We start from the raw sequence: 26669 nt of genomic DNA, 5'->3' as shown, positions 1-26669 counted from the left end.
CAAGATACAAAACATTTTTTATTTCCAAATATATCCCTTTGTTTCCTAATGACAAATAGTAGTTAGATAAATGTATGCGAACACATGAGAACACACACTTATTAAGAATCGTCATTGGTTGCAGAAAACATGTTCCAACAATAAAATTGAATGATTGTAAAAGAAGTCTCTGTCAGAGAGAGGCAATAAATCGACACAGGACCCTTTTTGCTGTTTGTAGAGCAGCTGAACTGATGTGGTGCAATGCATGCATAACAGAGGGAGTGAATCACACCACACACCGCTTTACAAAAGTTGATGGGAATGCAGAGGTCAACATACTAAATATATTTTTTTTTAAAAAGGTAATGGAAAAACAATTACCTCAATATATGATATATATTCTCAGATTCTGTAAAGAAATCCATGCAGGTTTTTTTGTAGCTTTGTCCTGCGCCACCCCATCCCCTGCCTTGCCCTTCAAACAACTTCCACAGGGGAGTAACTATAGTACAGTATAAACAACAGATAGAAGTATGACAGAAAATGCTGCACCATGCTCATTCCTTCAGTCCCTGCCTCAAAGCGGCAAGCTGATTGCTAAAACAAGGACAAGGTTACAGGCCCCATGAGAGCAGGTTGATGGTATTATGTTACAGTGCCAATGCCTCTGACAATATTGTGCCTTATTAATCATTGATCTGGTCGCTGGTGTTAGTTTCAGTTCACTGGGGATTATGTTCACAGTGCTAAATGTGATGATACACAGACATTTTGTTTAAGGCAATGAATATGTGATATTAAGGTTCCGGGAAAAGAATATGCCTTTGAGAGGGACGAAGGTTAATAACAGAGTTATAATGCAGTCCTGGACAATAACGTAAGGACAGAACCCATGAGGGAGAGAATCCCTTGCATTTAAAGAAGCATGGACCAACCTACAAGAATACAAATCAGGAATGAACAATGGCACACTAGATTTATAAAAAAATACACATGTGAAATATTCTGTCCTTTGAGAAATAAATTAACAATGAGCCATCATAGTTCCTGTATATTTGCTGTACACTATATTTTGGTTTTGCATGTTACACAGTATAAAGCTACACATCTCAGTAGACAAGCCAATGACTAAAAAGGATTTATTTTATATTTACCACCAAAATTAAGCTCTAAATTAACCTTGAGGGATAGCCTATTAAAAGTGATGAATTGAGAACTTGTCAGAACCAGACAGTGTCACACAGTTATCAGCTCATTATTCACATAATAAAACATTTTGCTGGAATCCTGAGAAGCCCTTGGAAAAATCACAGGTCAGAGGTGATGCAACAGCATTTCCCATCTCAGTTTGAAGAGTCTTAGAGGAAGGGATGAAGTGTTGTTTCTGTGCAGGCTGGGGAACAATTTCATGTGTCCTCATGTGCTTGTCCTCTGCTGTCTGTGGCAGATAGGGAGCCAGAGAAACAGAGAGAGTCGAGAAAGGGAGAGAGGGAGACAGACAGAGGGAGAAAATATCCATTCGTCTAGCAGCATCTGTGCCCTTTAGTTTGTCCGGAGCTGGTAATCTGCCAAGAAATGTAACAGCGGAGCATTAACACAGCTCTCATCCCCTCATCACTGCCAATATGAGCCCCATTAAATCTCTAAACAAGATTTGCAAGAATACTAACCGTAGTGGCAATATACAAAATCAAATTATCAATATTTACCACATTTCTTTCTAAGAAAGATATTTGATTATACAGCCCCGGAAAAAATTAAGAAGCCACTCCACATTTTTCTCTACATGTATGGCAGCCATTCCAGTGTCTGTTGAATTCCGACACGGCGAAAAAAATGGCAGTAGTTTATAGAATACAATAAAAAAAACAATAATAATAATTTAACTCGAACACATGTCAATAAAAAATAAAACAAGAGAAAATGATAATGCTGAAGTGGTCTCTTAATTTTTTCCGCGGCTGTATATAGTCTCAGTGTAGACTTTAAAAAAAAAATACATTGATTACAATGCATTGTAAATATATCTTAGTATTCTGAGTTATTATGTTGGATGTGGGTATCCAGGATAGGTTAATGAAAAGGATGTGAAAGGAAATTCAAGTCCACACTTATGTGGCAAACCCTGTCACACATATTTTGTACGTTTGGTGGCTGGCTGTGGGTTCCTTAGGTTCAAATTAGGGGAATTTTTTATTCAGCAAAGAAGCTATCGCTAATTCTTTGGTATCTGTAGTCATTTTCCCTTTTCCTTCATTTAAGCCTAATGCCGAAATTGATTGAAGGCTAGATTGGGGGCTTATTGAGATCACTTGTTGCACACTCCCAAAAAACGATTGAGAGAAGCTTGCTGCATTTCCCATCTTTGCCAATCAGGGTATGACAACGCTGTGTGTTTAGGGCTTAAGAGAGGTGGGGAATTGCATACCCAGGGTAATCTGATCTTTCCTCGCCTTAATATCTTAATGCACATCTTATTTCAGCAGATCAATCAGCCAGAAAGAGTGGGTCTTTGGACTATTTTAAAACGTCTTTGTTGTCTTAACTTTTATGATTGATTTTGAGCCTCCTGAGTAAATATATGTCTATTGGTTTATCTTTATCAAAACACCCTTCGTACACAACAATTTTTACACATCAAGTAAAACCTCACACTACTTGATGGTGAGATGTTGTTTTACATTAATTACCTAATTAATTTGATTTATGTGTTTTTTACTGGTTTTAACACGAAAAAAATCCCAGTAGCCGTATTGCAACTCGATAAACAGCATGTCCAGGTAGGAGACAATGTGCTGCAGTAAGGTCATACATTTGTGTCAAGCAGCAGAACAGAGGTTTGTAGACATCCAAAGCTGGAACGACCTCCAGAGCCAGGCCACTCAGCAAAGCTTTTGTGAATTAAAAGGATTAAATCAATGAGGTTCAGTTAAGTTGCAGAATGTGTCTATAGCTGCATGTTTAAGTCCATTGTTTAAGATGTTTCACAATCACATACAGTATGTCTTTAATGTTTGGGTGTCTACATACTTCTGTCCGAGTACAGTGCTGAAACATTACTGTCAGAAAATTCTTCAAATAATGAATAAATCCCCAATCCAAAATGTTAACCATAACATTTCATACACATTAATTATTAGTTAAGTCTATATTTACATTTCAGGATTTAATAACAACATCAGGGTTCACTTGCCAGTATCAAAGATCCAACTGCAGTGAGACGCTGCCTGATCATATTCTGACCACTCACAGTCTGATGTTGGGAATTGTCACTTACTGCTGTACAGTATGACCACTAAATGCCTGTTCATCACTCATTAATACTTCAGCACAGTGAGTCTACAGTATCAGGGTATTGTTAATCAGTGTGAGTGTGTCTGCATGTAGTGCTGAGTGAAATGTGAGCAGCCCTGTCTTCTCTCCCCCTTCCTCCCCATGCTGCTGATGGTAACAATAAGAGAAAGGTGATAGCTTTCTCTCCAACTTCATCACTCTTCTTCCTCTCGCTTGAACTCATCTCCTGTCCTCATCTCCTGTCCTCCTCCTCCTTCCTTTCTCTCTCTGTCTGTACCTTCTTTGCTGATGTTACAGCAAGGAAATAGTAATCTTGGCATTTCCTGAGCACCACCCTGGGAGCTTCTTGGCGCTTTGTGGCATCATTCAACCTCCGGCAGCCTGCGACTCATACCAGACACACCCAGGTAATGGATATGATGGACTTTATAGAGTCAGGTTAATTTGTCGGCTGTATGGTAGGTATGAAACGTAAAAGATCTCTGGCATTGGTCCAGTGGAGGTATTGGGGTTCTATCTTCATTTCCGTTTATCCCTTAATGAACTAACTAGTTAGATAGCAAGAAGGATGTTCCTGCAGTCCCATCAATAAACTGTATCTTTAATCTTGATCAGTCCAAATATTAAGAACAAGTTCTAGAAACAGATGTATTAAAAACCTTTTTTAGAAGTAAAATCTCCAGTAAGAGGGGTAATACCATCCTTAAAGCTCACAAACACCGACACCTCTCTTGGCGCTTGTCTCTCTTGGTTTCACACTTGGGTTTGAAAGATGCAGAGGGGTTCATTTCCAGGGCAGCAACTGAATCCACAGTTCTTCAAGTGATAACTTTGCTAGAATTACTTTCTCTCTCTGTTCAAATGAAAACAGCTGAGAAATAAAGAATTTTACCCTACAAGCTAACAGGTGAGTAACGTTTCTCTCCTTAACATCCTGTGTGCTGTCATTCAGAACCCCTGGGGTCATGGCTCATGGTGATAGAGCCAGGTAATGGATATGATTGATGTGATACAGCTGGGTTCACTCTTAGGCCAAACACTGAATAGTAATGCAGAAAGACTGACACTGCTCTTTCAAGGAAGCCGTCATATTTAACCTCAGGTGACCTCTGATTTGTTAATGGGTTTGGACTTGAATATATCCTGCTTTAACATGAAAAAAGGCAAAACAGCTAAACTGGAGTACAATGCATACTGCAGTGTGGCGACTGGATATTCATTATTAACATTAGGTGTAATAAATAATATCGATATTTTTGTGACGGTATTTTTTCCTATGAAAGTGCTAAGCTAAACATTTGTTGATTTTAAATGTGCTATTATCTGGAGAACATGCCCCTGTAAAGCAAATCTTAATACCAAATAATACCAAAGGACGTTTTCACTAAACTTAAATTAGCTACCTTTTTTTTTTCAACAGACTGTAAACTTTTAAGTCCCCCAATACTTTGTGTTACCTTAGATATACTGTATAATGACCTCCCTTCAGTCAGATATACAGATTTGAAATGTGTGTGGTTAATAGGTGTGTGAGAATATGTGTGTTTGTTCTCACCTCCACTTTGTGTGATGTAGCGCACCCATGGTAATGCCTGGTAACCACTCTTCTCTATGATCTTAAGGTAACGCACCTAAGCAACACACACAGGTTAAATATAGTTATTTCACTTATTCACACACAAACAACCACAAACAGGTATTATTGAGTCCGTCCTCCCAGATAATAATAATAATAATTATTATGTGCATTAGTTTATTTCTGAATTTGGTTGACTAATATTTCTAAAACGTGTTAAACTTCTTCTTATCCTTTCAATAAACTATGTTTTTACTGATCATCAGAAAAATGCCTTTTACAGAACTAAACAGTGAGCTACACTTGATTAAGATCTAGGGTTTCAAAGGAAGCATCTTATGTGGTTATTTTTTGAAAGAAAGAATTGTGTAATGGGCGTTGACCAACCTGAATCCCAGATACGGTGAAATAAGGAATCTCAAAGTTAACTGTGATTGGTCTCTTTGCCTCCAGCTCATCACTGTCCACACTGGGTAGCCCAAAGTGCGCACGCATTATATACTCCTTACCACCCTACACATGCAAAAACAGAGAAGAAGAAAAGCCACACACAGATGTTACAGACAACAATTACAGTGATGCTGTTCAAAAAGCCTTGCAGACAAAATAGTTTTGTTTGAGGAGTTGTTTCCTCAACTAAAACCAAACATATATTATCTATATAAATATTCATTGCAATGTGAGACAACTTCCATGTCAAAACAGGTGAATCAGATGTCTATTTATGGGATATAGGAGGCTGTGGCACAGTGGAATAGTGAACTGATAGGTTCAAGTCCCACTGCAGTCAGCATGTTGTTGTGTCCCTGGGCAAGACACTTCACCCCAAATTGCTCCTGTGGGGATCCTCCACAGTATGGAGTGTATGTAAGTCGCTTGGGATAAAAGCGTCTCACAGGTGACATGTAATGTAGTATAAGATAGATGCCAGACTTATCTAGGCTATAAACTCAAGAAACAGGATACTCCTTCCTTAAACCAGCCATTGTAAAATATTATTCCAGCCTTGACGTTGTTAGTTATGGGTTTGATTTGCTGCAAATCATTTACCATACTGACTTTAAATCATGGACTTTGGTTTCAAATCCCAATTTCTCTATAAAATGGAGGAGTTATTACTTAATATGAAACAATAACATAATTTAGTCAGACCTTTTGAACCTTTGTATCAGGTTTTTTTTTTTTCTCTGTATTTTTTATTGAGAGTAACCTGGCAACAATAACAAAAAACTCACTAGACATCACATGATGATGATATTGGTCTTTACAGCTGAGTCTTGCCCTCTTCAAACAATAAAAAGCTCAAAAGAAAACAAATAAAGAAAATCATTCCTTGAAAATAACCCAAAATGTTCTGGCAGATAACTTCTGTTCTACTTGCAGTTATAAGGTTGCTGTGGAAACCTTATCTCTATCCTTGCCTAAAGCTGATATATTAAATATTAATTGTTTGCATAATATTATTAATAATAAAACGAGAAATTGATTAAACACAATCATGATTATGAAATAGCCGAAGGCTTATTTCTAAAAGCTTTATGTGCTCTCACAGGAAGTTAATGTGTGTGGCTGAGCTGAAGGCTGGCAGAATGTGGGTAAGTGTATCTTATCACAACACGCCAGTGCTTCCTCTTAGTTAGTTAAGTCATTAGTTAAGTATCTGAGAGAATATGCAATTTTATAGTGTCCAAAGGTTGACAGACAGAAAAGAGTCATACACCAGCTGGAAAACATTATTCATCAGCTGACAGGCTGAAAGATAATGAATTACTGAGGAGATAACAGAAATTTCCAGAACAAAGAAACCTCAGCTGAATTAATGCTTTTCCACATTTATATTTTTATGTGTGAACAGGTTTTTTCTCTATATTTTGACAGCAAAAAATATACTACAATTGTAAAAGGTTCAGTATTATATGGAGTGTGTTTTGTTTTGTGTATGGGGAGGCTGATCATACTGTGATAGATGTCTCATACTAGGAGTTATGAAGTATCATCAATCATAGAAGCAGTAGTCGGATATATTAATTTAGGTAAAGTATACCAGAGTGTAGAAATACTCTGATACAAGTACTTTAGTTATGTACATTTACAATCATTTTACAATCAAAAATAGCAAAAGCAAAAGCACTCATTATGACTATGACAGGTCTATTTCGGGACCACGAATATCTTGACTTTTGACAAATCAATGTGAATATCAGATCAAGTGTTACAGCTGTTGGAGCTTATTTCAATACGTTTTTGGTTAGCTTTACTTTAGTTTTATCTTGACTTAAAAATTAAATACTTGTTTATTTTTCATACAATTATTGTATTATAAATGTTTTTTGGTGTCTTTTGTGACTATATGTGTCAATTAATGTAGTGTGAAAAGTAATATTTGCTTCTTAATTGAAGGAATTAAAAAAATAAAGCACCTTAAAATTGTACAGTAGATTTATTTAGCTACTGTCCACCCATGTGTATCATACTCATCAGACTTTATTGCAGATATTTTTTATAGTTTTGTTATATTTGTGTAAGTTGTGATATTTCATCGGCATACTAACAGGGAAGGACTTGATGTTCCACTGAACCACGCTCTTCTCGGGCACCCACTTGGCGCTGCCTGTGCTGGTCTTGAACTTTGGTGAGTCAGCATCACTGGGCACTGGCACCAGAATGGACACATTGTTGGCAGTGGACCGGCTCTTGAACTGACCTCGAGCCTGTGGAAGGACACAGAGGAGAGAGTTCAAATGTCATCTGAGATCTTTATAATAAAGAAAGAGTGTCCAAATGAAGATCAATAACTAAATGATTATGCAAACTGCGGCTTGTTATTCTGAGTCTATATGGCCGTCACTGCCTCAAACAGATGGTAAGAGGTAGTCCACTTGGGAAGGGTGTGTCAAATACTAAATAAGTTGCAGTGAAGTGGATAAGCTTTCGCTGCTGTATGTGTGAAACTGATCCTTACCTTCACCTTGATCTCTACACGGCTGTGAGAGAACTTCTCAATCACACTCTCGATCCATATGAGAGGCTTCACCTGTCAGAGGGAGTGAGTGGACAAGGTCAGAAGGCGAGAGCGCAGAGCTGAAGTGCATCACTACAACACACATCACGAGTGACACAGTGGACAGCAGAGAGAAAGAGAGATTGTGTTTTTATAAGGGAGACAAGAACTGCTGGCAGCGCCCCTTTAACATCCTCTGTTCATTAAACACCATGTCAGTAGGAGAGGAAATACTGAATCTACGAACATAAAAACAGTCATTGTTACTAGGCATTAAAACGTGTTGCAGCCACAAATAATTTTTCTTGGTTATTACTTTATTAGATTAAAAATGAGGATGTATTCATTCTATTTAGAAACAAATTACAGTATATCTGATGTTGTATTGACACCCAGTGGACATGGTCTACAGCACTGTCAGTGTAACTACCTGGTTGTCTGTTATGTGTATGTTTGTTATGTTTCTGTTTTGCTGTTTTTCTAGAAATCACAACTGTACAACCTTATTATAAGAAACCTTTAGAGCTTACTCTAACTAATTCACCATACTTATTGCAAAGTCCAAAACAATAACAGTGACCAGGCCTTCTCTGCTGCTCCACCCTCCCTCTGGAATGCCCTCCCCAGTCACATCAGACAGTCAGCCACCGTCCCATCAAGCACTCAAAACCCACCTCTTCAGACCTGCCTTTGTAATGTTTCCAATTCAATACATCTCATATCTGTTTGTTTTATTTATTGTTTTGTAAAGTGACTTTGGGTATCTAGAAAAGCGCTTTATAAATTGAATGTATTATTTTATCATTATTGGCAATATTTATTAAAAGATACCATACCCCAAATTCATCTTATTATTATAGTTGCATTAACCTATAGGTAATCTTATATTGTGTATGCATTTCTCTGCTTAGCTTCATTTCAGTTTCATCATTTGGTTGACACAGCTTCTCATGCTTCCCTGAGGTTTCATTTTGTATAATAAAGCTCTGACTCACCACAGTAATATGATCCAGGGTAGGCTCTGTTTTTATAAAACTTGATATATAAGGCAATTTACCCAGGCAAGATATGTTTTTCAGTTGACATTGCTGAGAGTTCAATCAAAACGAATAACAAAAATAACAACATTTTGAACATTCAATAAGAAAAATAAAGAACATCATTATGGAAGTTGTAGTGATATATTTGTTTACTTTAATATCTGTGATACACACTGTGATTGAACAAAAAGATGAACTTTCTACCTTGTGTCTGTGTACATGCATTACTGTGAGACAATAAGGAGGGCACTCTTACTGTGGTTGTCGTGTGTCTCTGTGTGTGTGTGTGTGTGTCCTACAGTACTCACTGTAGTGTTAAGGCGGTAGGACATAAGCTCGCTCTCGCCGTCGGGGGGGATGAAAGAGATGGTGCGGTCGTTCTCGAAGCGTGACAGACGGACACACTGATGAAACTTCACATCCTCCAGCTCCACTGTCTTACTCTTCTCTCCTGAGACACGCACGCACACACACACACACACACACACACACACACACACACACACACACACACACACACACACACACACACACACACACACACACACACACACACACACACACACACACACACACACACACACACACACACACACACACACACACACACACACACACACACACACACACACACACACACACACACACACACACACACACACACACACAAAACAGATTGAGAGCCTTCCACGCAGCCTTAGGGGAAATCAAGGTCAGGGAAATTATGACAGTCAAACACTCACTGTCTTTCTTTCACTCACACTGCCACACTCAGTATGCTACAAAGTATGCTCTCTTCTTGTCCCCCACATCAGCTGCTACACAAAAACAACCTGCTGCCCTCCCATCATCTTCTTCCCCACTGAACGCCATTATGCCTCACAACCACACCCACACAAACACAACAAAGTAGATAAATATGGTTCTATCGGCCAGTAAAAAGACACTTCTGACAGTAATACACATCTCCCTAAGAGGCGTTTGTTCATTACCCTGCCAAGGAAAAACAACATTTGCTTTGCTGTCAAAAGCTTGTGATATACTGTTTGGAAAATATTTCTGCCTACTAAACTAATGCGGGGTTTATATTTTGATCTCTTTCAGGAAAAACGCCTACAGGGAAGTCTTAATGTCAATGAGAGTGTTTTTTTCCACTACATCATTAGTAATCTGACTTATTAAGTACAAAACCATTAGTCAATTGAGGTGTTTAAAACCAGACAAACATACATAGCCACATGGGGAGTTATAAGTCCCTTGTTTATTGAGGTTAAAATACTGTGTAAAGCAATAATTCCTCACATTTGAATATCTGGGATTTTTGCTAAATAAACAATACGCTGTTTAGAGATGCAACCATTACAGCACTTCGGATCAGATCGACTTGGATATTTGTCTGACATTCATTTGAGCAATGAACCCAATAATACAGAACATAATGGGCAGATACAACAAATCCAACTATTGATTATGGAGTGTGTGTGCGTGCGTGCGTGCGTGCGTGCGTGCGTGCGTGGATGCCCTACTCACCGTAGTGTTAAGGTGGTAGGACATGAAATATCAACTTTGGATTATAGTTACATATAAACAGCACCAATAAAAATAGAGATACTAAATGTGTAAAAAATCCTAAGAATAAGAGGAAACTGATGCAAGAAAGTTCTGCCGTTGATTCACTATTTAGATGAATTAAACTAAAGAGTTGATGAGTTTAGTATCCTAATTATTATGCATTGATTATAATATGAACATGATGTGCCTAATCACTGCACTACAGTACAGTTGGTTAGTGACAAAGTCAGTGACCAATTAAGCAGCTCTATTCACTTAATCCAAATTCAACCTCAGACACTCCACAGGAGCTCTACAGAGGCTGCTACACTCAACAATCTGCAGATTGTGTCCGCTGGATAATTTTATCCGTACAACAAAAATAACAGGTATTCATAGACAATTTTTCTCGAGGGTGGAGCAAGAGTGCACACTGTGGCAAAAAGCAGTTAAGAGTGTGACCTCCTTAATTGAGGCATCTTTATTCTGTTGGAGAAAGATGATGTTCTCCTCCTCTGTGGTTAATAGAGGGTGCTGAATGGGAGAAAACTGATGTAATAACTGTGGGACTTTGGGCTTTAAAGCAAATCCCCCATTCAACAGTCTCACCTGCCCTGAATGCAACCCTGGACCAGCACTGTAAGGGAGAAGGTGTGTGTGTGTGTGTGTGTGTGTGTACAGTGTTTGTTTATATCTTTGTTTATTGCTCTCTATCTTGAGCGAGTTTACGTGCACAGGTTTATGTATGCTTGTTTAGTAGCTGCACGTTCATCTATTGATTTTGCTTTTGTGTTTGTTTGCAAGTTAGCAAGCGCATGTGTGTGTGTTTATGTGTGTGTGTGTGTGTGTGTGTGTGTGTGTGACATTTCCTCATGTCAGAGAGGCGGCTGGGTGAGGTCTCGAAACACTCCTGAACAAGCAAAGCTGAATAGCCCTTTAGAACAATATCTGTATCTCTCCATGTCTCTATTCCAGTTTGTTTTTATGTCAGTAACAAACACAGGAACGCACAGGCACGACTGCACGCAGAGTTATCAAAAAGAAAAGAAAGAAAGGTCATACGGTGCACTCTCTGTCACTGCGAGGACCTCAGGGGCCAGAAGAAAAGACAGGTGTGTGTGCATGTTTGTGTACATCCCACGTGGGAATTGAAGAGGCAGTAGTGTCCCCTGTGGTTCACCTTTAAGGCTGCTCTTCTCTGTTTCTGTGCTTTTAATACACAGCAGCAGACAGGAGGAATCGAATCAGTCTTCTGTCTGCTGTCTCTACTGAACCATTTTTTAATGGAATTCTGTCCCAAAACCTCCTACAGTGCTGTGATATTGCTGGAGGGGTCAAAAAAGATACAGAGAAAATATAACTGGAACGTCTTAGCATTTGAAAGTGGAGGAAACAGGATACCTAGTTATTAGTGGGTTGTCAATTCATAGGAAAATAAGGAATATAACTGGTTATAGCTTGATTGTCAGCCCATAAAGTTATCTTAAAGAAAAGCAAATAATCGTCAAAACGTATTTCCTATGATATCAAACAAACACACCACTGATAAGTAATCAAAATTAATCTTAGAGACATGCGAGAAGTTGTGGAAACTCATGTATGTCAAATGATTGAATATTTTATATACAAAGCCACGTTGTTTGTCTTGACTGACTGAAGGTCTTTTTTGTGGGCTGTCATTTCATGCACAAATGTATGACAGTTCTCTCATTTCACTGTAGTGACAGATCTGGGTTTCTGCCAGAAGAGGGCAGTGTTACATGTTTTATAGTCTCTTTCACGACATGGCTGCATCCTGCTGGGATAAAATATGCAGATCAGGCAAATGACTGCGAATTGATGTGTAAAAAAGTGTAACTGCTGAGGATGAGAGGGCAGCACACATTTTAATATTTGTAAAAACATTCAGCATGAGTGTGTGTTGCTGTAAGTGTGTTTGTTTGATCATTATTTCAGATCATTTTTACTCCGAGGATGTGTTTTTCCCAGACTGCGAAACACAGCGGGGGGATTGTGTGCTGCATATTCAGGATATCCAAAGACCCTCACCTTTCATCTGCAGGGCTGTAGCCTGGGGTGGGGATTAACTGAGAGGCAAAGAGGCTAGACAGTGATGGAGCCTTTTCCCTTCAGTAAGGAGCGTTAGGGGGGAGGAAATGTAGGCAAAAGAGAGGGAGCAAAGAGGGAGCAGAGAGGGAGACAAGAGAGAGAAGGGGGAGAGAGTGCACGACCAGACAAGGGGAGATGTAGCAGTAAGAGACGTTATTGGAAAAAATTGGGAAAGTAGGAGGAGAGGGGGAGGGAAGATGAGGAAAGATGAAAGCTAAGCTGAGTGTGAGATTTTAAGGAGTATGGGGTTTAGACGGAGGGAGGAGGTGAAAGTGGAAGTGTGAGTGTGAGGGTGAGTTCAAAGCAAGTGCTCATCCATCAACCAGTAGCATATTTACATTTCTTTTCGGCTTTTATCCGAATTCTAGCAGTAGGAACTGTATATTAAGAATGAATTAGTTTACTTAAATTACAACACAGTTTCCCCGGCTGATGGTTTCAAGTTCTCCACCAAAAATGTCATATCTAAAAAGCTTGAGTGAAAGAAAAAACTAAAGTATTCCACTCGCATGTCACTGTCAGCTTAGTGTGTGAAATAATGTTTTGTGCAACAATACCATCTCACTATAAGTCTAAGCGGATTGGATTGGATTCAAAACCAGCAGTACAAATACCCCAAGCATTATGTCATGTACAGGTGTACATGGGAAGTATTCCAAGATATATTTATACCTCTAAATTGTCCACACTATTCTCCCCAATTCTCTCCTCTCATATGTGCTGAATGTGATTGAAGTGAACTTTAATGTTTATGTGACTCTAATGCATGATCATTAGTGTTTGACTAAGATGTGTTTGACACTGAGCATGACTCACTGTTACTTACTGCCTGTGATTTCAAACAGCACTTTATCATTGAGGCCCAGTCTGAGTTCAGGCATCCCCGACAGGACTACTTTGAGCTTGATGGTGCCCACTATTTCACTCCGCAGCACACTGCCATTGGCGTTCACCTATAGTCAGAGGAACAAAGAAACACATTTAACAAGAAAAATATGAAATCACTCTTGAAGAATAGCATTGTGATCACTTTTTTACAGCTTTGATATCAGCTTTTAAGTCAAATCTCAGCAGAGCTCACCGGAAAGTACACAAAAGTAGCTTCATTTAAATAACGATACACAGATCAGTAGTGCGGAATAACCACAATGACTGCCGCTAAACATTGGGAAAAATAAAGAAACAAGCATGCACAATCTGTGGGACAAGAGTAAAGAGCTCCCAGTATGTAGTGTGAGAAATTTAAGCAAAACATCAAGATGAAGAACCTCTGAAGACATTTGTGTAAAGTCCCTGGTTACAGAACAGGAAGCTGCAGCTGCAGCTCAGTGGAAGTGCCTTATCAGTTTCCTTTTGACTCACAATAATGTGCAAATGTGTGTTGAGTTGTCCTTGAGGTGTTGCTTCAAGACATTAGATTTCAGTTGAAAGTCATATCTCTTCCTGTGGGTCTTCAAAGACACCAGCGTGTTCATGTATACTAAACGTTTCTGCTTCTTTAGCTGCAAGATATCTGAGCCCTTGTCAGTTTTTCTAAATAGGTTTATCAAAGTCTCAGAGCCTTATAGCATCACACTATCTCACGGATCAGTGATTACTTTGTGTGAATCAAAAGCAGGCAATAGAAGGTCAGAGAGACATAAATAAAACCATTATAAAGAATTAGAATTAATAACAACTTCTTATGAGTCAATTGTATTCATTTTATTGCATTGTTTAGAAATTCTTAATACCTATATCTTGCATTATTTATAATGTTTACTTAATTATTACATCGATAAGATTTATTCTACAGAATTTTAAAACCTTGCTTAGGTACATTTTACTATGACACTATTACAGTGTACCAACATTTTCTCAGTATTTGCAACATCACAAGTAGGTCACCTTTTGAAGATGTATTGGGACAGATGTAGTGTCTGTTAAAATCACTGACAAATCTTTAACATCTACTAAAGCATTAGTCACTCTATACTGCACGATGACACATACACAACACAAAATGTTTGATACAAAATTTAAAAAAGAATAGAGGATTGTTGATATTAGTCATTTTTCTTAGCAATGCAATTCAAGGAAAGACAGAGTTGGGGATTCATAACAAGGCACTATAAACACTGAAACACTTTGCCTTCAGGAAGCACTTTGACTACTTTAATCAGAACTGTATAAAGCCAATGTTTTTAAATGATGATAAACAGATATTGGAGTGTATCAAAAGTACATGTTAATATGTTTAGTTTGACTCCAGGTGGCCTTATTTATTATGTATTATGTTGATTTGAAAACCCAATATATTGAATTAAACAAGAGTTTCTTATTTATTGTATATGTTCTTGCATATTCTTTTTAATAATTGTAATATTAAATTGTAAAATATACTGTTTTGACTAAGTATTTTGGATAGTATGACAAAAAATTGTGCATTATATGAAAATCAGGAATGACTGCGTCTTTTTGTTGAGTCAGATGCAACTTAATGAGAGAAAATTTTTGTATGAAATGTGGTTGAGAAAACAAAAAGTTGTCCACACCAGAAGATTTACTGACTCGATGACATCCATAAAGACTTCGTTCTTCCTGTACTTGATGCCCTCTGATCGCCACGACACAGCATTGGTGACGGTGGCAGGAGGTCGAGGAGCCCCGATCTCTAATTTGTGACCCTGCTGGGTGATGTACCTGAAGGAGAGGAAGGCAAAAACATGTTTATGATCATTTGTCAAACTGTTTAGAAATGAAGTGTGTAACCCTTCTGAGTGGAACACCTGAAATCCCACAAGGGCAAAGTCTTCATTAAGATGCCTCAGACAGAAATGTCAATTTTGGAGAAAAATATCAAGAAACAGCTAATGTTTAATAATAATTTGAATTGCTCATCTCCTTTAGGACTGTCATCTGAACAGGAGAATTCTAATAAATCCAATCAACAAAATAGGATTCTTTATCAAAAAAATTAACTGAAAGTGGCAACAAACAGTATAAAGTTTTGTAGTATGAGCCCAATCTGTCTTAAGAATTTTCTTTTTTATTTCATATTAATTACACCTCATGATTAAAATAAATGAGCTATTCTAGTATAAATTAATTACAGAAGGTTGTTATTCATGTTTATTCATGGGTGTAATTGGAAAAAGGAGATTAACATAAACCCATTGTGACTGCAGCCAAAGATAATATGACTTGCATGCATTTTCTGTTACAGGATACTAAATTCTTATTTGTTGCTCAGGTGTTGAACCACCAGGAAATAAAAGAACCGCCACTTAAGTAGGATTTGATACTCCAAAGATTGGACCTGGATTCATTGAAAAAAAGAGAGTTTAAAATAATCTATAATGAAGGTTAGTGCCGTAGCCTAACTCTGGCGAAAATAAATAAGTTTCCTCTAATAATACATTTTATAAGGATTTCTTTTTTCTATCTGTTGTTCACTCCATCAATCCCCTCGTTTACTGCACAGTACTGCAGACTATCTCTTTATGCACAAGGTAGCTAGTTTGTTTTAACAATCCTCTTTCTGTGTCAAGGGAGACATAACGAACTGTCATGAGAATAGGATAGAGCTTAGAAATGTGATCGGGTCTGTATTTCACACCTGCCACCCCTGCCACTGTTCACTTTTACAATTCAAGCCACCCTTTTCATTTCTGCCATCCGTTTACCCTGGAATATAATGTCCAAAACACTTTATTGGAGCTTAAGTGATTATTTTTGTTCATGTATTTATGTTGTACAACTTTATTTATATACTGTATGAAACCAAATATCTAATGTACAGCATGTTTGGCTAGGAATCTTACAGTAAGGTGGCAACACTGAATCATTTTATATTAAACAATAATTTGTTTGACAGTCAAAAATAGCTAAAAGTCACAAACCTACACATGACTGAGTAAGGATTTGTACATTAATCTTTGTAATAAAGGGACACTTTTTCATAAACATTCTGAATGTGTGTGATGTTGACCTGCACTTTAACCTTCTGTGGAAAACGGTCAATATTCACCAGAGCAAGTAGATATCCATGTTTTGTGCCAACGATGCAGGCTTCTATTTAATACTGTTGACACAAATGAAGAGACAAAGATTTAAAGTGATCCAAAGTGGATTATCTCTCCTTACATCTTCTTTCAACTGTTCTCCCATTTTTAGCTGTCTCTTAGCTTTTCTCTTCCTCCTCCAGTGGCCTGAGTATTTATCTCCTAAATCAGGGACATACTGACCCGATGTTCCACCACAAAAAACTGCTGTCCTCAAGCACAAACAAATAAAAAGGTGCAAAGTGATCAGTAGAGCAACAATGCTATTTTCATAACTTAAAAAGAAATTTTTTGGGGGGCTCCATCTGTTTAGAAATTCCACACTCCCCCAAAACACCTGACACAAAGTGGTTGAAATGGTACCCTTGCTGAAATAGTGTTAAAGCAGACAGGGAACTAATCTTGGAATGACATTGTGCTTGTGATTCATATCACCAAGGACATATGCAATGTCTCATGTGCGGTCTTTCTTTACTGATGTTTAAATAGAGCAACTGGAATGGTATCTGTGTTCCATATGCAGTTTCTAATTCAAGAGAGGCTGCACATAGTTAACACGCCGCACAACCTACAGTAAATATCAATGGTTTTATACTGCTGCGGACTACTTCCCAGATTGCACTTTGCATCTGGTAACACAAACTGCAATTGTATAATGTATCTGTTTCATTGGCACAACTGTTCAGAATATATTAACAGATACGTTTGCTCAAATAACAAAACTTTTTCTCAGGATCCATCATCATTCACTTGGAGTTGTGTTTCTCGTAAAAAGATACATTTAAAATCAAAATCTACTCTCTTTTCGCTAAACGTTTGGTCCCTACCAACCACTGATGTAAATATCTCTCTTTAGCTGCGATATGCCTAAATATGTTCAGCTTGATGCACATTTGTGTCTGCTGAGCAGGTAGTGTACTGCCATTCTTTAGATTGTATTGTTTGCTGAAAACAGAGGCATGGTTTTGATTAATGCGATGCTATGAGAGCTAAACAATGAGATGAAACTTGATGTTATCATCTCCTTATGTTTCCAATGTCAACACCCATGTCAAGTTTTGGATTGATTGACAGATTGAAGTAGTTTGTTCTCCCTAGTTTTCTGTTCCAATTCCTCCCACATACAGAGTGTCAATCGTATTTTGGTACTGTACACAGCAAAGAGCAAAGAGATAAAAGGCGTTGACAAGTGGGCTTGAGGTCGACTTGTGGTTGTTTTTGCTGCTTTGCTGTTTGTCCTGTTTTGCCCTGATTCTCTTCAGAAATGCTAATGAAAGAATCTGGCAGCGGAGGTTGGCAGCAGACTGAAGCATTAGCATAACAATAGGAATCACAACAAACACATGCGCGAAGATTCATACACACATAAAAACATGCATCCCTGCAGTCTCACTTACTCAGTCTCTTACATCCACCCACACATACACATACACAGACCCCCCCCCCCCACACACACACACACACACACACACACACACACACACACACACACACACACACACACACACACACACACACACACACACACACACACACACACACACACACACACACACACACACACACACACACACACACACACACACACACACACACACACACACACACACACACACACACACACAGGTAGTAAAAAAAAAAGCATTTTTGTGTTGGTTGGGTCATGAAAGGTTCAGACAACTGGAATGGCTTATATGAGGGAATGGGTGTGTGTGTGTGTGTGTGTGTGTGTGTGTGTGTGTGTGTGTGTGTGTGTGTGTGTGTGTGTGTGTGTGTGTGTGTGTGTGTGTGTGTGTGTATCTGTGTGTGCACAATTGAGAAATGAGAATTGTGTGTCTCCTTGGAGAAGAGCAGAGCCTTTCTGTCAGAGAGTCTTGAGTGTGTCCAGCTGACAGTGTCATTGTGCCTGAGTGCCAATAGGAGCCTGGTAATTATCAGCCCTATTCAGACACTGAACACATATACTGTACACACACACAAACACACCTCAGCCAAGCCTTGGTGCACAAACAGCAGACTAGCCCAATCACATTTAAGACGTTAAAAGGGTAAAACAATGTACAGTGAAATTGTGTGATTTCAAATATAAGGAAACCATTGATTAGCAGCAAAGCTTATCATGTGTACACAATGAATGATACTGTGGTATTGTGAACTAAATGTTGAGCATTCACACTAAACCTCACACTGCACAGTGCACACTGCAAAGTGCACAGTGCACACTGCACACTGCACAGTGCACAGTGCACACTGCACACTGCACTCTGCACTATGAACATAAAACACTTGTGTGTTGTAGTTGCTTTGGGAATGAGACAACAAATAAAGCCAATGGCACAACAGAATCATTATGTATTATTACCCACCTGTCTGCAGGTCACTTACAATATTAAGGACAAAGCTGTTATCTCATGTTTTGTTCTCTGATGGCTGATACAGGTACCACTTGAGATAATGGTTACATTAAAATCAGACTGGAGTGCCTTACTGCTTTACAGCCTTTGTCCTTACACCCTCATATGCAGATTTGATGTTACACTTAAAATGCCCAAACAGACAGCCCTACACATAATTCACTTTCGTAGAATGTAAACAATTGGGACTTTTTTTCATGGTTCAGGAAACACATTGGTACAGTAACTGATCCCCTTTTAGCTTTTGCCACACATTTAATGTCTCCTTACTCTTGTAGGATCTTGCTGTCCGTTGTCTGAGGGAAACCAAAGTCCATCACTTCGTCCATCAGCTCATACACCGTCACAAAGTTGTCTCGAATACTCTCCTCCTCAAGCTCCTTAAAGTACTCCTTAAATACCTAGACATACAGACAGACGTAGTTTGACACACATTATGTAGCTACTGTATATAATAGTTTTCCGTTGTGTATTGGTTGTTAAAGTGTAAAGAGAAAGGGTAGTTGCACCTGATGTTGTCAAGGGATAATGACACACATTTCATGCTAGCCTCAAATACAAATTAAAAATGTGACAGGCATGTGACCATATAGTCATCTTTTGTGCACTCGACCATGACGTCTCAAGCAAAAAACATAGAATTTGACTTTAACTTATAGATTTTCTGTAATGTTTTAATTTAGCTTAGTCTCATTACAGCTATAACGTCTTTGAGCACAAGTAGCATGTAGAAGATTTGGACTTGCGTCTTAGCAAACAGACTCACCTGGATGATTTTATAAAGAAAGGAGTACACCAGAGCAGCGTTGGCATTCTTCTTCGTCATCGCCACCACTGAACACTCTGTTAAGAATCAACTGTACATCGAGAAGTGACAGTTTTTGAGCTGAAAAAAAAAATGTTTTATTTGAAATTGTCGAGACGGAGATATGCAGTGAACATCTACTGGTGTGCTGAGGGTGGTAGTGAGATGATTGCAATGAAATCAAACCTAAAAGAATGCATCACAGTAGCAAGCAATTGAGAACATGGCCACAGGGAGGTAAAACTGCTCACATGTCTAATGCAGTGCACTGGGAAAACCACTTACTCACAAATGTAATATCATGCTGAATTAATAATGTGTAAGGAAATTTGACTGCCCAATCTTAAATTATGAGAGGAGATATAGTGCATAACACATCAGAGCGAATCAGTGTTTAATTTTTTCAAACAGAGATGAAACAGAAGCTGAGAAGTCGCCTGCTGCTGAGATGTGAAGCTGGAGGCAGCTAATGGTAGAGGCCATTCAGCTATGAGTGTTAGAGGCTGTACTGTACATCTCTGCTACATTTTATATTCAGACATGAACTCAGAAGGATACGGTAAAGGTTGCTGTGTTTTATCCACAGGAAGTGTGAGGAGCCATGGGTGACCATAGGAGTCATCTCTGCCTCCTCTTCTCTCTTCATCAGGATGGGCATAAAATGGTCAATCTCATTCATGTCCATGTTCCCCATGTAGTTACGGCAGATTAACACCTGAATCCATAATGGTAAAGACAATAAATAGTCAGAAGATATAATAGTTAAGCCTTTACACTGTCAATAAATGTGCAAACGCATGGATATGAAACCTTAGCACTCAAGCTTAAACATGCTTTAATAGCTACTGAATAACCTAACGGATGGAATTTGCACTGATATCCAAACTACCTTGAAATTGAATGTACAAACTGTGTGTCAAAGTTTTGATAATGAATGATGAATGAACACCTTTCAAGATGAAAAAGAAGCTAAGGCAGACTTTACGGAAACTCAAGAAACTCTCAGGCTCGAAATTATTGCAAAAAGTTGGGAGTTGCCCCACCAGCAGTTATTATTAATATAACTTTACCAACACAAAAATAGAAATGGCAGGAAAATGTTTTAAACCCTTCAAATACAGAAATAATCTGCTTCCTAAACTACATGTCTTTGGTTTTTGGAGAATTTTAGATGAATATGTTACAGAACGAAGCATTGGTTAATCAATTTATAAGTCATAAAAACTGTAAATTAAGCTAGCTAGGAAGTCAATGACCTGTGGACACGTCTATAACTGCAGATTTTCCCTATACTAAAAACAGTAAGACTTTGTGCAAACTGTTTTATGACTTGATATTTCTTCCTTTGAATGGTTAGCTAAATGTCAATGCGAAAAGAAATTGCTGTATTAAAAACATCTTGCTTTGAATGTAAGAGCCTGACATTGTGACATTTATTGAACAAACAAACTCAATGTGTTGATACACTAAAATAAACCCTTTACCAAAAGGATAACACATGTCCCTAAACCCAAAAATGACCCAGAAACTGCCAAAAGCAGGGTGTAAGTTCATGGAGTTAAAGTTGTGTCTTTATCTTTATCTTAAATATCACAAAATTGCAAAATATTACTGTACTTTTAAATGTTTTTTTAAACATAATTATCTACTCACTTTATTTTATAAAACCCCCATATCTCCCTATCATAGCAACACATGCACACAACACGAGGAGTCAGCAGTCCTGCTAGAGTCCAGACACAGTGAAATGAAGAAAGAATTCAAGCTCCGATGCTTGACTGATCTAGAGGACATGCGCGCAGGCATACACAACTTCCCCCCTTTCTTTAATACAGTCTGTTGCGCAGGGTCACACAGGGCCGCATACAACAAAGGCATGAGGAAATAAGAAAATGAACAAAAAGGAAATGCCTGAAAAGTAAAGTAATCTGGGGGAGAATAAAGGATATGAACAGGCCACTGCTCGGCTTCTGAGAGAGGAGACAGATAGAATCCGCAAAGCGAAAAGGTCAGAGGTCACTAGAGACGGAGAGTGAGGTATAAAATATAATAACACATCTTGCATCAAAAGAAACTGCAATACTGACGACCCCTGCAAAGATATCCAGAGGTATACTTTGTAGTTCTGGAAGTAAATGGAAAGAATGTTGGAGGCAACTGAAGTTAGGTCGGTCTTAACATCACATGCAGGACGAGATAAGAGGTTTTACTTTAACAGCACTTCTTAATGCAGAATACATACCTAAAATGGATTTAAACATCCCTTATTATACTCTTCTTCAACAATATATCATAGGTCTCGGATATAAACAAAACATGTCTTGGAAGTGTTTGGCTCGAAATAACAAACAGATCACGCCCCCATTTACCCCTCTGTTTCAGCCCTGTTTCAAAAGTGCTGATTCTGTGTCCAATACAAATGAGCTGCCCCCCCCCCCCCCCCCTTGCCCCTCTGGGAAATGTTTGGCTTGAAAAACACAATGGTGCTCTAGGAGGAGAATCAGGTGATAAGGTGGATGGGTGTTACCTTGGTTGGTTATAACCTAGTGTGTTTCACATCAACAAGTTAAGGGTTTGTGCTATTTTAGTGCTGAAACAACTATGAAAGTGACTCAATCAACTTCATAATGAAAAGACAATCAATAATAAAATACTTATCAAAACAATAGTATGTCAATCATCTCATATGTAAGGATAAGCTGCCTTTAAGTTTTATTTGGGGGAAAATGTAATGTGTGTAGGCTTAGGAAAGATGTCCAGGCAAAATAAGCTATTTTTTCTGGAATTATGATAACAAAATGAGTAGTCCATAATTGGAAATTGCACTCATCTACAACCTACACTGACCAACAATGCACTGATTGAGAGCCGACAGAACGTTGCAAAAGAAGTTAAAAGCAAATCACTGCATAGATCCCGGCCATTTGTTATTGACTGCTCTTGTACTCTTCCTACAATTTAACATTGTTGTTAAATTGATGCATGTTTGCCTTTTTTCTGCAGCTCTGACTTTTTCTTTTTGAAAGCTATTTCAGTCAGCTGAATGTGGTGATAGCAGCAGGTTGCATCCTTTGACAATGCACACTGTTTGGAGCTTGAAACTGACAATTAAGTCTTTGCTACAATCACAATTATGATTTAGAAAAGTTCTTTTTAACCTTCAAGTTATTAAGGTTATTTGAAAGTCAACATATCATTGTAATGTTATGTTGGTTTGAATGTGTGTCAGACTTAGTTTGAAAAAGAAAAACATCAGATAGTGTTGCATATTCAGCAGAGGCAGAGCACATCAAACAGAACACCTCACACAAACAGTTAGCATATTTCATGCCCCAAAGCAGAGTGCAGCTACTTAATAATCCAGGTCTCATTAAATCCTACTGTGGCACCATAATGTCTGATAACAACATTTCTGGAAAGTTGTGATGGAAATGACAAATACTTCTAAAATGTTAATAGAACTATATCAATTCCATCCCATTCCCTTAAGATCTAATATAAATGATTTATATTTGGCATGTATCTTAAAGAAACTCAAATAATAATATGTTAGCATAGATAAAGCTTTGATATGAAACAATGTTTTAGCAGCAATAACAAAGTTAAAGAGGTAGAAGGGAAACAGGAGGCATGTTTAGGATATAGGCAATGAGGAATAGTTTAAAGTGAAGGGGCTGGAACTGTAGCCTTGCTTAAAATTGCATTTTCTACAGCAGAATATCACACTGAGGTTATTTCTGATAAAACTGGGAATAGTCACCATGTTTATTCCTAATTGGAATGTTTATAAAAACAACAACAAAAATATATGTTTTGTGAAAACAACTGGTGGCTTTAAAAGTCACAGAGGTATACTCATTTCATGTATTTTTTTATTGGGACACACAAGGCAATCAGTAACTTTTAACAATGTCTGAAATCAATAGGACCCATTCACTGCTGACGACTAAAGGCAAATAGCAACCTCACTGGAGGGTAGCACTGAAAGCAGGAACAGGAACACACAAAATACTACTAATCTATGTTCAGTTTGTAAACCACATAAAACAGTTGGACAACAATTGCAAACAAAAACCTTCAAGCATAACTCCATCACCTCCCAAAATAATAATTATGATGATATTAAAGGGTGAAAAGGCTGCTGGGAGTTAACTGTAGCTTACTTGTGGATGAAATAATGGCACATTGAAGGCTGAAAAAAGGGCCAGTGAATTGGTCCATCAATTGCAACCAGATAACATGGTGCATGCTCACAGTGCTTCTTTTTCTGAACAGCTAGAGGTTTGTTGTTGCCTAAGACTACCAATTCAACAACACAGAGATTCAACAGCCAAGCTGGCAGCTCTGTAAGGCACAGCAGTGCATTGAGCTCACAGTGATGATGTTAAATTACTGTCGTTTAGTTGACAGTTAAGATTACCACTGTTCATCATGTAAGCTTAGCATTTTACCATGGTAATATTTACTTATAAACACAGGGATCTAATAAGGCAGATTGAAATGCTAGTTATGCAGGTATTTGGTCATCATTTAAGTATAGGACAATTTTAACATTTGGCCCTCAGGGTGAAGCTACACTAAGTGAAAAGATCAGCAAAATCATGAGGATTTATCTGATGGGTATCACTAATGTAGTTACAAAAAAAAAAAACATTATGTACAATTGCTGTTTCAGTCTTTACCAAAAGTGGCAGCTACCTAAAAAGTCAGGAATAAACTGACTGAAAATATGGATAACTCTCATACATTTACACTTTAATGTAGATTTATGTGCACTGTCACTGATCAAAAACTAACTGCAAAATGCAAAACTATAGCAGCTATTGCACTTCTGGAACCACTGTTTTTAAACCTTGTACTTTTGTGATTCTAGCTAATTAAATGAGCTGCTATTTCAACCATCACTCCGAACAAATGATGCCGTGCTGATTTCAATAGCGTGACATTTCAGTCTACATAGCAGGTCTCAGCAGCCATCAGTGTGTGGTCTAATGCCCAGGAGCTACAACTTGAGACATGAGGGTGGAGGGATAAAGGGCAGGACACTGGCTTCTGTAGTAGCTGTGTTTTTTCAACTGTGTCTAGAAATGTGTACTGGAATTACAGCAATGTCTACAGCAATGGTTTTGGTTGCTATCTACGATGAGATTTCACAGCACTTACAGAGGAGAAAGGACCCCCGCCCGGTCGGGAATAGGGGGTTGGGGGGGACTAAAGGTGAAGATAGTGAGTTGCCCCAAGGCAGAGATAGATAGATAGATAGGGAAAGAAAAAGCCTTTAATCTGTACAATAAGACATTGAGGCTATGATGAGGGACTGATCCTTGTCCCTGATGGGTAGTGTCAAGCATGTAAGACTTCAGATATTCCTTTTCTACCCTTCAAATAAATTAACCCTGGGGGGTGTAGATACAAAAATATATTAAAGTAGGAAGTCATATTCTGTGTCCTCTTTACTCATCATTTATTACAGCACATATACATACAACTCCAAAGTATTACGAGATCATTTAGAAATGTATTTCATAAACAGTTTTTAGATACTGCCAGTGATTTGAGGATTATTTTATTATTTAATACTGGCAATAGATACAAACAATCCTCAAACTATCGGTTAATAACTTTCCTAATTATTGGTTTGGGCTATAAAGGCCTCACAATAGATACATGTGCTCAAACAGTATCAATTTAAGTTTTTTTTAAATGTCTTGGTTTGAATGACCAACAATTAAAGACACCAAAATATCAGTTTACAATGATATTCAATCTAAATCAATGATTAATCTACCAATAGATTAACTGCTAAATTGACTAGGATCCTTACTTCTAGAAAATGGAGAGAGTGCCTACATGAGCTTCTAATAAATATCAACTTCATGTCCAGACACAAACATAACACCATCCTATTAAGTAAGGCGATCCACTTTGATAAGTGTGGAATAACCTTTTGGGCTGCAGAAAATAAAGTTTTAAACCGTGAAATAGGACACGTAGGCGACAATGAAGGTTGAATCGCTGCACAAAAACAAGCCCTCTGTGAACACATTGTTGAACGGGTTTGACCAGTTGAGCCTCTCTTCCTGACTGCTCTGTTTAACAAACGGGTTCATACAGCTAAGTTTAAGAATACTTAAGAAGGAAATGTTAAATTAAGTATACCAGCACATAATGTACATAAAGATGCAAATATCTTTACACTCTAAACTTTATACCCTAACTAACAAAGCCTACTCTTGCCTTGCAGCAGGTGTTTTATTGACAACCCTGGTGTGAACTTCGCCAATAAGTCGCCAAAAACTTACCTTTCCCTTCAGGTCGAGGATAAATATCGCCGACGCCGACATTTTGGCGGATGGAGAATAATCCTCGAGAGCAAGAAATATTCCAGATAATATCTAGGTCTACTGTAAAATATGGGTCAATTAAAGGGAATAGTATTCGCTCCTACCATCCTGCTTCCTCCTCTCCTCCACTCCCTTCAGTCTTCGTTTCACCGCAACTCGCTGCTTTTCCGAGCGGAGCGTCAAGCTACATGCGGTGACAGAAATATAACTTCCGGCGTTAAGTGAGTTTTTTTCCCCTAAATTCACCAACTATCACTAATACATTTATTCAAGTCCTTTTCGTTATTTTTGAAGTAACCTATTTGATTTGAGGAATCCAATTTGATTCTATTTTCCTCCCATTAGCCAAAGAAGGGGCGTGGATATATTACATTTATTTCACAGCCGCAGGCTAATGAACAGTTTAGATACTGAAGGTTAAACAAAACACAAGTTCAGCTCCTTGAAAAAATGCATTGTTATGACTTAATTTCACATAACATAAAGAAGCATGGAGGAAGTCAGCTACAT

General features: G+C 38.1%; 1 protein-coding gene across 2 annotated transcripts; it reads right to left on the bottom strand.

Annotated features, from left to right (window-relative positions):
- Positions 1-26663, bottom strand: ap1m3 (adaptor related protein complex 1 subunit mu 3). Of its 2 annotated transcripts, none has more exons than XM_063892153.1 (12): positions 26264-26663; positions 20374-20530; positions 19777-19844; positions 19281-19411; positions 15088-15235; positions 13380-13506; positions 9202-9344; positions 7815-7886; positions 7405-7563; positions 5240-5365; positions 4832-4907; positions 1-1547 (listed from the first exon to the last, which is right to left on the bottom strand). In XM_063892153.1, exons 1-12 carry the CDS (start codon positions 26264-26266, stop codon positions 1525-1527), a joined length of 1233 nt encoding a protein of 410 aa, XP_063748223.1. In that variant the 5' UTR covers positions 26267-26663; the 3' UTR covers positions 1-1524. The 2 variants fall into 2 exon arrangements, with proteins under 2 accessions (XP_063748223.1, XP_063748222.1); XM_063892152.1 differs by having other exon boundaries at positions 26118-26649.
- Between the last annotated feature and the right edge of the window lie 6 nt (positions 26664-26669).

Source organism: Eleginops maclovinus, chromosome 9 (assembly GCF_036324505.1).
Source record: "Eleginops maclovinus isolate JMC-PN-2008 ecotype Puerto Natales chromosome 9, JC_Emac_rtc_rv5, whole genome shotgun sequence".
Lineage (NCBI taxonomy): Eukaryota > Metazoa > Chordata > Actinopteri > Perciformes > Eleginopidae > Eleginops > Eleginops maclovinus.
This window is presented reverse-complemented; position numbering and strand designations above follow the sequence as displayed.